The 12,903-nt window shown below is 40.1% G+C and overlaps 1 protein-coding gene across 4 annotated transcripts; it reads left to right on the forward strand.

Moving 5' to 3' along the window:
* Positions 1-148: 148 nt before the first annotated feature.
* On the forward strand, positions 149-9,344 carry u2af2a (U2 small nuclear RNA auxiliary factor 2a). 4 transcript variants are annotated; one of them, XM_008431527.3, is made up of 12 exons: positions 150-732; positions 1,891-2,032; positions 3,411-3,446; positions 3,707-3,810; positions 4,118-4,269; positions 4,379-4,495; positions 4,579-4,735; positions 4,852-4,931; positions 5,097-5,219; positions 5,301-5,387; positions 6,458-6,706; positions 7,451-9,344. In XM_008431527.3, exons 1-12 carry the CDS (start codon positions 684-686, stop codon positions 7,583-7,585), a joined length of 1,431 nt encoding a protein of 476 aa, XP_008429749.1. In that variant the 5' UTR covers positions 150-683; the 3' UTR covers positions 7,586-9,344. The 4 variants fall into 4 exon arrangements, with proteins under 4 accessions (XP_008429751.1, XP_008429749.1, XP_008429750.1 ...); XM_008431528.3 differs by having other exon boundaries at positions 4,579-4,717; XM_008431529.3 differs by lacking the exon at positions 3,411-3,446 and having other exon boundaries at positions 149-732.
* The last annotated feature ends 3,559 nt before the right edge of the window (positions 9,345-12,903 follow it).

The raw sequence follows: 12,903 nt of genomic DNA on the forward strand, positions 1-12,903 counted from the left end.
TCTTTTTCATATAAAGAAATACTTTAACTAAAAAAGTTATTTCTTCTTATATCACTTTCTCTTTAGAGAACGGACAATTAGAAGACTAGTTTAATCTTCGCTTTTATTCTGACTCGGTTATTACTGGTAATCTGGATGAGCGGAAACCCCACAGTCATCAACTTCCGATGTCAGGGGCTGCCTGGGAGACGGAGCAGAAAAAGCGGGCATAGCGAAACCTTTATTGTTTTGTATAACGTTTAAACTTCGGAAGGCGCTGATTTCTGGCTTACAAAGTCAAATAACATCACTTTGTAGGTCTGTGGCCCTTTGGGACTTGTATCTAGCTCGTGAAAGTGTCTCATTCATTCGTCCGTAGTGTGTGTTGCAGCAGGCCTATTCTTCTGGACTTTGCTACAAGCTAGTCGGCTAACGTTAGCAGGCTAACGAGCACGTTTTTCTTTCTCAATCATTCATGTCTGTTACGTTGTAAAATACACACCACAACGCTTTATGCGTATGTTGGTTATTCATTTTTGGTAAATCCGTCGTGAAATTATCCACTCGTCAAAGCTAATTCGTCGAAGCTATTTCAAGCTAACCGCTTGTGTTTAAAAGTGTAGCTCACTTCGTTGCTAGCTGAAGCTAGCCACCGCCGACTGAACAACGCAGTCCCAGAGAGCGTAACAGGCTTCCACCCAGAGATGTCGGACTACGACGAGTTTGAGAGACAGTTGTCTGAAAACAAGCAAGGTAAATAAATTAGCCGCACATCAATAACTAAACAACAGGTTTGTGGGTCAGATTTAAACCGCCGCCATCATTTTATCCAATCGTGGATGTGTCTATTTGCAGGGACGCTGAAAGGCTCTTTAGTGTCACACAGTCTCAAAACCCCTCAAGTGTGATGTCGTTGCACCATTGTTCTTAAATTAACTAGAGTAGTTCACTGTAGGTTATACAGATTAGTGAGCAAAATGGAAACTGGACAGCGGTACTTTTTTAAAACTTCGATGTACACCGTGGGTTTCCTAATGCCTGGCATCCATCCGCTTCAGCTGCGTAGTGTACAGTGAATATTTATGTGCCCCTTACCTTCTATCCCTATTAATTTTGGATTTAAAAAAAAAAATCAGCCGACCACGCCTTTAACATCAGGCCCAAAACAAGCTACTCACAGGGTGCATAGTATTAAATTTTCTTTATAATTTTCTATATCTGATTAAGTATGAAAAATTGCAAATTTATTCAAATGGCAAAACTGTACACATTTAGGTAGCGCTGTAGATTTTTATAGTGATTTATGTTAAAATGACATCTTTCCACTAACTATCACTCCTGGTGTTTATAATTTTAGTAAGCATATTAGCAAACTTTAAGAGTTTATTTCGAAACAATGTCATCTGAAAGGGTTGAATATTTTGCAAATATTACCAAGTTGGAAAATAAATGAAGGAGTGGTTTCTTGTTCTAAAGAATTTTATCTCATTAAACCAGAACAAATTATGTTCTGGTTTAAACAAGTAATGCAACAGTAAAATGGCAGCACCTGAAATAACTAATATGATACTTTATTTATCCCTCAGTGTGTGAACTTAAGTGTAGCCACAGGAGAGGGACAGGTAAATGGAAGGACACGCTTAGCATAAGCAGCAATAATAATAATGATAATAATAATAAAAGTTGTACAGCAGTGACAAAAAATGCAATGCAAGAATAATAAAAAACAAAAAACATTCGGCCAAGACTAAATAGCAGATATTGATTCTAGGTCTATTTTCTCTTTAGTATTCATCAGAGGTGAGTTAAAAATATTGAGAAGGTGACCTTTTGCCTTGGAAAGTTAACTTTATATCCTATTCCAAAAATATAAAGCAGTCCTACTGGTTTACAAGCTCTTTATTTCCACAGCGGAAAGGGACAAAGAGAACCGCCACCACCGCCGCTCCTCGTCCCGCAGCCGCAGCAGAGAGAGGAAACGGAGGAGCAGAGACAGGGACAGACGCAGCAGGGACCGCCGTGGAGACAGTAAGGAGCGAAGACACAGGCGCAGGTCAGTATGGACGTTCAGCAGCGTCAACAGGCTGATAAACTCCCGTCACCTTATGAACTCTGCAGCTGAACTGCTGTGAGGATTGATTCACTTGACCAAATCAAGCAATTTAAGTTGTGCATCTGCACATTCCTGGCTTTTAATTGGATCTAGAAATATTAAAAGGTGTATTATTAATCAACTATTATACTTGTGATTACTTTCCCAAGCCCTTTGCTCCAGATTCTTAGTTTTGTACACCAAGCAGACTTAGTATAAAAGACTTTCAACACCCAAAGCAACAACTTACACCTTTGTTTTTGAATATTGAATATCTGTTCTCCTGAAAATATTGCACAGTTTAAATTATTGAGCTGTTCAGGTCAAAAATATTAGCTGCCAGTTGTTTGCATGGATTTTTTCACAGATGTAAATCCTAGTGTTCTTACACAGCCCCTGTCATCCAGAGGCAGCAGATCCATCTACTGTAAAAGGAGATGCAGCCATCAGATTTGTGGCTGATGCCATTCACCAGTTTCCCCCTAAAGTTTATCCGATTCTGACTGATTCCTTTTTTTTTTTTTTTTTTTAATGTTTCAGGTTTCGTGATCATTAATATTTGAGTCCAAGAGATGAAGATTATTTTCATTTGTGTATCAAAGTATGTGACTCTAACCTATTTAACGGTTTTATTTTATTTTATTTAAGGTCAAAATAAAGAGTCTGCTGTTTGCAGATTTGCTTACAGACAAAGTTTTTCACCTTTGGTTCATTTATTGAGCAGCTGAAAAATGTTTGGTTGATAAAGGGACAATTGACTGATTTTGATCACTGTAATGGTGATTGAATTACTTTATTCCATTCTTTAAACAAACATCTGTTGATCATTAATATCTTTATCAGACTGCAGGAAACAAGATGTTAAAAGTAATGAAAAGATTGACGGTTTAAACATGTACTCTCTCTCTTTGTTTTTTTTTATTATCTTGAATCAAGTTTGCCTGTTGTTTCCACCTTGTACACACACATTTTAGACTATTGTATCGAGATTGAGTTGATAGTTCAAATACCTGAACCAGGGGAAGAATTTGCTTGTTGGGTCCAGACAAACAAATGCCAACAAGCCCTCTTTTATTCCCATTCACATATGTGGGATTGGGATTTGCATGCGACCTCTGGGAAAAGATCCCACATGTGTTACCTCCCACTTTAAAAACACACCTGCATCACACCCCTTCTGATGTAAAATAGGAGCTAACTTCTCAGACTGTTGCAAAATCCTGCAACAGTCGGATCTGGTGAGTGCGAGGGTGAGAAGGGCTCAGCTTTTGTGACGTGTCAATGTAAACAGTTAAATTGATGTTAAGAGAAATGTCAATCCCTTCCAATGTCATTTCAGCTCACCATCCAGCTACCCCCAAGACAAAGCTGGAAGGTAATACAGCAAACTAACACAAAGCTGGTTTGTGCATTGTTGCAACAACTGCAATTGTCTGTGTTCAGACAGTTTGTACTGTTTTATTCAAGTAACTGAGAAGGGGGTCCAGTGTTGTATTTTTTTTAATGGATGCAAATTGTCAATAGGTTGTTGTTTTTGTATATTTCAGAAAATACAACCTAGTGTCCGCTTTGTTAGCGGAAAGTTTAGTTGAATTTCAATATTTTAATAACATTCACCTTAATTCTGTTCAACAGCCGTTCTCCCCACCGTGAGAAGAAGAAGAAGGTGAAGAAGTACTGGGATGTTCCTCCACCGGGTTTTGAACACATCACTCCCATGCAGTACAAAGCCATGCAAGGTATCATTTGCCTCCATCTATTTGTGATGAGCATCAATAATCAGTCAAACTTGCTTCCTTAATAAAATAGGACTCTAAAGTCAGGGTTCCTGCACGGTTTGGACAAACCGAGAGATGTATTACGAATTTTAAGATCTAGTTAATGTGGAAAAATACAGCAGTAGGATATACTTCACTGTCCTGTTGTCTAGTCATGGCATCCATCTGTCCACATGTTTGTCCATCATTCACCAAACATTGATGAAATGGTGAGATGTAATTAAAAAAAAGTGTCTAGGTTTTTAAACACTTTTTCTTTCTCTCCCAGCGGCCGGACAGATCCCAGCCACGGCCCTGCTGCCCACCATGACCCCGGATGGCCTGGCTGTTACTCCCACCCCGGTGCCTGTGGTGGGCAGTCAGATGACCCGGCAGGCTCGCCGCCTCTATGTGGGCAACATCCCATTTGGCATCACAGAGGTGAAAACTCCTTCTTAATTAAGCATTTTTGTGGCAACACATTTACGCTTTAAATAAACTATGAAAAGTTCGAACTAATTTACTGATCTTTTCCCTCCTTTCAATGCAGGAATCTATGATGGACTTTTTTAACGCTCAGATGCGTTTGGGGGGTCTGACTCAGGCCCCTGGGAATCCTGTGCTTGCAGTGCAGATCAACCAGGATAAGAACTTTGCCTTCCTGGAGGTAGGGACGTATCACAGGGACCATCGCTTGTGATCACGATGTAAAAATCAATTTGTGTTTGATGACATCGCTTTTCTGTGCAGTTTCGTTCTGTGGATGAAACAACACAGGCGATGGCCTTTGATGGCATCATCTTTCAAGGCCAGAGCCTGAAAATCCGCCGCCCGCACGATTACCAGCCCCTGCCTGGCATGAGCGAGAACCCCAGTGTCTATGTGCCGGGTACACAGACAATTAATGGTTTTTAACCTCAGTTGCTTGTCACATTTCATTAATATTCATAAAATTCTCCACATAGCCGTGGCCTGTAATCATCTGATGTGATGTTTTTGCTTCCATCCTTGAACATGATGCAGGTGTGGTGTCCACAGTGGTGCCAGATTCGGCTCACAAGCTCTTTATAGGTGGTTTGCCAAACTACCTGAATGATGACCAGGTCAGTGTTTTGTTTTTGTGCCTCTAACTTGGGATACAAGCCATAATATAACATGTTTTTCAATGTTCACAAGCCGTTAAATGTTAGAAATTAACCAAATGCAAGCTAACAGATCATATATTTATAAGCAACATGACTCAGTGTAGGAACTTTGTGTTTTTCTAGGTGAAGGAACTGCTGACATCATTTGGGCCGCTGAAGGCCTTTAATCTGGTGAAAGACAGCGCCACAGGCCTGTCTAAAGGATACGCTTTCTGTGAATATGTTGACGTCAACTTGAATGATCAGGTAATTGGTCGCAACAGAGGAAAATGTTCATCAGTGGAGCTCGTTTCAGGAGGGTGTACATAATCGTTGGTATCTTTGCAGGCTATCGCCGGGCTGAACGGCATGCAGCTGGGAGACAAGAAGCTCCTGGTGCAGAGAGCCAGCGTGGGCTCCAAGAACGCCACTCTGGTGAGTTTCCAGCTGCTGGCAGCAGGATAGTATGAACCTCGATGCTAAAGCTCAAACACGTTCCTGTTAAGTTTTCTCCAGTTTGTCCCCTTTTAACAGTGACAGCAAATGAAAGTGGGAATCTTTTCTTTTCAGTGAAGTTTTGTGTTTTCAGATAGAAACAGCGTTTGTCCCACCAAACTTTATTGTAGCGGTTTTGTTTTAAGAGTAAAACTCTTAAAAGATTTCTGATCTACATGAGTTTTACTCTGAATTTTTGTCAGAATGGATTTGTCATGTCACCCATTTATTTTTATAAACAGTTTCAAATACCTTTATTGGTGTTGGCGACTGCTCTTTACAGTCCTGTCATGCATTTCAGTGCACTGTTGAAAACGCCCACCAGTGTTTCTATGCAGAGCTACAAACGGCATTTATAAATGCATTTGGAAATGACAAATGTGGAGAAAAGCAGCTCTGTATGTTTTGGACTACATTCATTATGCAACAGGCAAATAAACCAAACATTTTTGTATAGCCTTTTTAAAAAAAATAAGAAAAAATCTTATTTTGATGTTCATAATAGTAGGGAAGAATACATCACTGTTTCTTTTAAATAGTGCATATACTGCAGTGTTTTCCCTCTAAGCCTGGTTTTGTTTCATCACAGATAATAGTTTTCTCTTAGTTTGTGGAAATTATGTTGCTAAACTGTAAAATAAAAACCCAAAATATAAATATACACAAGCTGACTTGCAAGTTAAGTCATGCAGTTTTCATAAACATTGTTAGGCAATGCATGAAACTCACACCCTTGACCTCCTAAAATGCAGATTTCTGTTCTAGTGTAGTAATGAGAAAGTGAGTGAACAGTACATTACTCGCCTTTCAGCTACGGTGTTTTTTTAAAGGACATTTAATAGTGATCATGTCGTCGTTTATCCTCTAGTGCAGAACAGAATATGGTGGGGTGGCTGTAAATATGACATGTCACATTGGTTGTTGATGTAGACGTTCTGCATGCTTAAAGCAATCTGATTCCTAATAAATGTAACCTTTTTTGCAATCTGCGCGTTTTTTTTCTCTTCCAGACAACCATAAACCAGACGCCTGTGACGCTGCAGGTCCCGGGTCTGAACAGCTCTGTGACTCAGATGGGCGGCCTGCCCACTGAAGTGCTGTGTCTGATGAACATGGTGGCCCCAGAGGAGCTCCTGGACGACGAAGAATATGAGGAGATCGTGGAAGACGTGAGGGAGGAGTGCAGCAAGTACGGCCAAGTCAAGAGCATCGAGATACCTCGCCCTGTGGACGGCCTGGAGGTGCCGGGGACCGGCAAGGTAGGCGGTGTTCGAAGTCCAGACTTGAACATTTCTGCATTTAGTCACGTTACAACCAGATACTTAGTTTGGATTTTATGTGATGGATCAACACAAAATAGTGTGAGGTCGAGAGAAAAAGATCTCAGAATGTTTCAAATGTGAAAGATGTGGCATGTATTTGATTTTAAAAGTGTTAGTCATGCATCTAAAATGAAGGCCAAAAAAAGGCTTAAATTCTTTTTTTTTTAAATACAAGTTTTCCTTAAATACAGAACTATTCAATCTTAAACCTATGCAGATTTAAAAAAAAAAAAATTTCCCCACGAAAATTTTCTGTCAGGCTTAATTTGAGTCGCCTGCACACATCTTTATTGCGTTCTGTGACTCGAGGCGGTTGAGGCTTCCAGTAACTAGCTGCTAATATCCTCTTGATAGCTAGCTAGCTAGCTTTATTTCGTCTTTTTTGGGTCAGTGTAAATTTATCACTAATTTATTGTCTTTTGTACATTTCTGTTGTGATACGGGGTGACTTTATTTACACACACCAGAGTAAAGAGGGCTGAAACATATGCTTGCCTCAAAGTTTTTATTAGTAAAAGTCTGAGTATTTCCGTTTCTCTTTACCTTCATGCACAACTTTAAAAATACTGCATGAGGATTGCAGCATGACAAAATATGAGAAAGCTCAAGGAAGATGAATATTTGTGGCAAGTCGTGGTCTGTTCTGTCACCAGACTTCAGTGTTTTGTGTTTTTTTTCCAGATCTTTGTGGAGTTCACTTCAGTTTTTGACTCCCAGAAGGCCATGCAGGGGCTGACAGGAAGGAAGTTTGCCAACAGGGTGGTTGTGACAAAATACTGCGATCCAGATGCTTATCACCGCCGGGACTTCTGGTAGATGGGGTGGTGGGTAACAGCTTGGAGGGGTGGGGGGGAGGAAGGGATGGTAATGTTATGTAAATTGCCCGTTTCCAGACCAGCCCTGGCAGTAATTTGGTTGAGCAACATTTCAGGTAGATCTTTGACTTTTAATCATTTGACGAATGACTTCTGTGATATCCAGTTTATTGTTTGAGATCTACATGACATGTCCAGCTGTTAAAACCTATATTTGTGATCGTAAGGGAAGAAGGTCGGGGTTTATAATGAATGCATAACAGAGCTAGGTTTGGGTACTAGTTGCGTAGCTGGGTGGGTGGGTGGGTGGTTAAGGCCATGAAGATTTTTGAGAAATGTGTGTATTAAAAAGGGCCAGGGGGCGGGGTTTACAGTTTTGTTTTTTTTCTTTTTATACTTTGTCCGACCCGAGTGTCAGCTTTGAGAGACAGTTGGGAGGGAGGGGAACTCCTTACTTTAAAGGTTTGTATTTAAATGGAGTAAGCCTGTTTTAATTAAATTCAAAAGGAGATGCCGTACAGAACGACTAGACAATTCTGATTGAAAAGAGTAGAGGATAAAAAAAATAATTGGGGAGTACGTGTTTGTGAAAGGGAGATGAAGCAGAAGACGAAGGGCATTTTCGGTTGATTTAATGTAGATACACGGTAGCCGTAACAACGTCCACCTGTTTTGTCATCACCATTGGAGAGGAAAGTTGTTTTATTTCTGTTATCTCTTCATGTTCCTTCGTTTGATCACTCTGCTGCCCCTCCGTCTGATTGGACTGTCTGAATGTCGGCTGTAATCGTTCTGATATGTGCGTAGCTTTTCTGATTTGAGCTGTAATATCACCTTGTATTCAATCTGCAAAGTAACACAAACCGCTGAAAGAAAAATTTCCATGATTCCATTTGCATTTTTTGTTTTCCTTCCTGTAACTTTTCATGCCCAGGTTTTGTTTTGTGAACAGCTCTTCACATTTTGACCCTGATTCAGATTAAGACGAAACCAAGGAAAGGAAAGCAGGTTTCTATTCAGTGAGGGAGGAGGGGATGCATCTCATCTTTTACCAGCAAGCCTTAACCTTATTCAATCAATTCGCTTTGGAGAGAAATTTGGCTTGCCCCTCTTTCAGTGATGTCTGTGCTTTCATACGTGTCACAATCTTGTACCCTGGACAGCTCGGTTTTCTTCTTGGATGTTAAATGTGTTGGATCCAGTACGTTTTTGTGCAACATCTCACCTTCTTTGACAAGACCAAATAAAACACATGACTAAAATCCCACGGCTCATGTTGTCCTGCAGAATGAAACCAAATTCAGCTGTTTTATGTCTGTCAGCAGATTTGTCGAATTAATAATCCACTTATTGGCCGGCGCTGGCCGGCCAATAATCGGCCGGCCAATAATCGTTGCAACCTGCTGTATTCCCCAACCAACTAATTTCTATCACTCCCCCCCAGTCCTTTCACTTTCATTCCCGAAGGACCATGTTTCACACTGTACGGGCTTGATAATAAACTTTCATTTCATATTTACGGCTCCGCGAGATGGCGCTTAAGAGTGTGACGGAAATAACACTTTTGAAATGTTACTCCTTACTTTTTCAAAATCTTCTGTGTCTGTGTCGATTTTTTTTCTTTTTTTCTTCTTAAAACAAACGTGATTTCTTAAATGATTTAAACCTATTAAAAAAAAAAGCAGCATCTAGTTTGTACAAGCAGTCTTTTGTTTGTCCAGTTTGTTTCCAAATGTTGATTAAAAGCTGAATTTACATGACTGCTGCCTTTTTTTTTCCTCTCCCTTTTATCGTGCACCCTCATGTTTGGCTCAAAGCTAGAAAAGTCTGGGGTCTTCATTCAGTTGATGACATCATTTAAAAACATCCTTGTACTTAACAGTAATGTCCAAGTGATGGCGCTATTTCACAGGCACAGCTGGTGAAATTAGTATTTATGTAATGTTTTTTTTTTTTTTTTTTTTTAGGTTTTGAGTATTTATCTTTATTTTAGCACTTAAAGATAAAATTTATCTTGCTGAGAAAATTTACATTTAAATAGGTCAAACATTGTTGGAAAAGTTTAGAAAAATGCCCATTATGAATAAAATTAAAAGTGTTTATCTTTATTTTTTGTTATAACTTTATTGCTTTATCCAGGGGTCGCCAAACGTTTTCCTTTGAGGGCCACATAACTTTTTCCTTCTCTGGTGGGGGGCCGGAATCAGTTTGTAACAGAAAAATGTGACGATTGCAGGAGTGCCTAAATGTAAAAATGTATTGTTTTCCAGAAAGCACAATCAAATAACCCTCTCTGGGTTCTTCACTGAAAAAAATCCAGGAAGGATTATAGTCATATCTTCCGAACTATGAGCCGCACCGGACTATAAACCACAACCCCAAAGTTGTTTTTTAAAAACCAGTAAACATACACATATAAGCCGCAGTTATCTCTGCCGCTCCAGGTTTTCCACAACGATGCAGCAGCAGCAGAGGGGGGCGGACACCCAACATTTGAGTCATAACAGGTCAATTGTATATCACATTTATTACGTTGAAAAAGAAAACGTTGCCAAGATTAGATTTAACAGAACTGATAGGGTAGTTTCCGAACAGTAACAGTGAAAGTGGAACCAAATTTTTTATTACCGCGGACCCGTCAAGACTTGGAAATTTTGTTGCGGCCCGGGGGGAGAGGGGAAAGAGGGCGATGAACAGTCAGATAAGGCTTCTGCATGTTGGTGTTCCCACTAAATACTGAATATGCCCTATTTCTTGGCCCTTTTATCGCAGCCTGTGGGTTTTTTTCCCTGACTGGGAACGAGAAAACAACCTGTTGAATGTGACAGCCAATCAAAAAGCGCGGTGACGTAAGAACAGAGGGGAATCCCAAACAGCTGACATATCGCGCAACTGAGAGTCCGGTGGATATCGGAGATGATATGTGGAAATGTTTATTATTAAATCTAAAGGTCATTATTATGTTTATTCAGTTAATGTTAACTATGAAAAAACATTCACCTCCAAATCATAGTGCAGCAAATAGAGCGGCTGCTCGTCGTCTTTTATCTACCGCCTTTTCTTTTCGTTACGTCTTTTATCTCTTAAAATGACTCCACACAAACTATCACTATTGCTTCTACATAGTCATCCGTGTTTGGTTATTCTAAATTCCCGCTATGTTGGGGTTTTTACTGAATTATCCTCTGGAATCGAGATGTTCCTGACTGGAATGTGTTCATGTTGCTCCTGCCTTGGACACACAAACCGATCGAACCTGTTGAACTTTTATCAGCTCTGTGGTCACAGAGGTTTGGAGAATCGGCAAACAATTCTTAAATCTTTCCGTCTAAACCAGACTTAAGACTCACAAGCTCTACTCATCTCCTCTCGACCACTGCCCAAACGCTCCGACTCTGGTCGCTATGGTAACGTTTACATATCCCTTCAAAATAGAAGCCACAAAAACGAACATTTTACTTTCCTGAAAATTTTAACTCACGATAATGACTAACGGGAGCCCTGAGCTTGTTATTCTGCAACGAGACGGTCCCATCTGGGAGTGATGATGGGAGACAACACCCAGCTGTATTGATTGAGCACAGCTGCTTGGTCTCTATGTGGCGAAGCAGTTTGAAGCTTCATTGCCTCATTAGCAGCCGGTCGCCGCATGTTACGCAGAGCGGGGTTGTAATGTGGGACTCACCTACCGGTCCGGGATAAATCCATTCTCCTGCCTCTTCTCTGGGCCTTTTCCCTTTGCAAAGAAACTTTCCAAAGACATCTGATCTGTTTCTTACTCATTTTGCTGCTTGTGATTCACTTCCTACTAAAGAGCCCCCTGGTGGTTGAAACAAAATCCACATATAAACGGCTTATAGTCCGGAAAATTTGGTAAATGGAAAAAAAATCTGAATGCTCTCTGGTATTGTTCAGGGGGCCGGACCAAATGTGGTTTAAACGCTCTTCACATTTCCACTTTTAGGCCTGTTATTTGGGCACAAATTGCACACATGTAGAAATAATGGTCTTAAAATTTTTTTTTTTTTAAATGTTTAACATTTAGATAACCTAAATCTAAATTACGTTATCTTTTTCCATAAGGTCATGTAATATTTGCAGCTCCAATATGAGTTTTATTTAGCTGGGCTAAGGGTAGAAATGCCTCTTTTGATCGTAAAGGTTGCAGACGCGTCTTCTAGTTATCAGCATCAAACATCCTTAAATTTCATGGGTTTTCTTTTGAGCCATCAAATTCTTTTAATCGCCAAATGTTTTGCTTCACCCTCAAATTACATGTTAGGCTATATCAGTAAATATATTTCAAAGACAAAGTTACATTTCTAACTTCAATATTTGGTCCATCAGTACAGCATTTAAATATTATTTGAGCCAAAACAGGCCAGACTAATTTAGTTGGTTTCAATCACACACTGAAATGATCATCTAATGATGAATTTGCAACTACAGTTTGGGTTAAATATACCTTCACCACGGCGACAAACAGAGGAAATGCGTTTAATCAATAACGAATCAGTGACTTTAAATTTTGGCTAATGCAACTGGTGCATTTTCTAGTTCATTTGCATCCTAAATACGTGGAAATGTTACAAATTAAAAATAATTTTAAATCTGCTCCTCATGAACCTTCAAACATACTTTAGTTATGTATAAGTGGAAGTAGACATTTACACTGACTGGATAGCTGAGTGCTGTTGGCGCCCCCTGTTGACCGGTGTCCCAGTTGGCTTGTGATTTGTGCTGGTCAGCTTTATTTGAAAACCAACAGTCTTTTCTACTAACATCTTTTTTTTGTTTGTTTTTTTAACCAGTGCTTCCTAATCTTGTTGGAGTTGGTGCATTCTTTTCAAATGATGTAGGCTGAGCACCCTTTTTTGCGTTATTGTTGTCTGTACCTATTTATAAATCGCCTACACAAAGATAATTAAATCTCCCATTCGCTGCCTAACGGCTGGCGTACGGACACATTCTTAGCCAGCAGTAATGAAAGCCATAAGGAGCATCCTGACTTACTCAATAGGGAGTTCGTGTAAAACAGTTATAGTAAAGCAGCAATGCTCTGACATGGAATAATGGCCTGTGTCAGCTCTATACCACCCATCTTCATCCGCATGGCTACACTCCACTGCACTAGACCCAGAGGCAGGGTCTGTGATGCAGCACTCTGTGCCCGGCTGCTCCCTGAGGACGGAGCTGGAGCATCAGAGCTTTCATGCATCCGAAACCTTTTACACACCAGAGCTCGTATGCACAAAAAAAAAAAAAAAAAAAAAAAAACCTTGACACAGCCACACCTACAGACCCGGAGACTCCTCTGAC

The sequence above is a fragment of the Poecilia reticulata genome, chromosome 16 (assembly GCF_904066995.2).
Source record: "Poecilia reticulata chromosome 16, P_reticulata-male-v2, whole genome shotgun sequence".
NCBI classification, from domain to species: Eukaryota; Metazoa; Chordata; class Actinopteri; order Cyprinodontiformes; family Poeciliidae; genus Poecilia; species Poecilia reticulata.

Bases quoted from the DNA above. Each gene is read 5' to 3' on its own strand.
- u2af2a (XM_008431527.3), top strand. From the start codon at position 684: ATGTCGGACTACGACGAGTTTGAGAGACAGTTGTCTGAAAACAAGCAA. The intron at 3,811-4,117 runs GTATCATTTGCC...TTTCTCTCCCAG, and splicing joins GCAGTACAAAGCCATGCAAG to CGGCCGGACAGATCCCAGCC. The intron at 4,932-5,096 runs GTCAGTGTTTTG...GTGTTTTTCTAG, and splicing joins ACTACCTGAATGATGACCAG to GTGAAGGAACTGCTGACATC.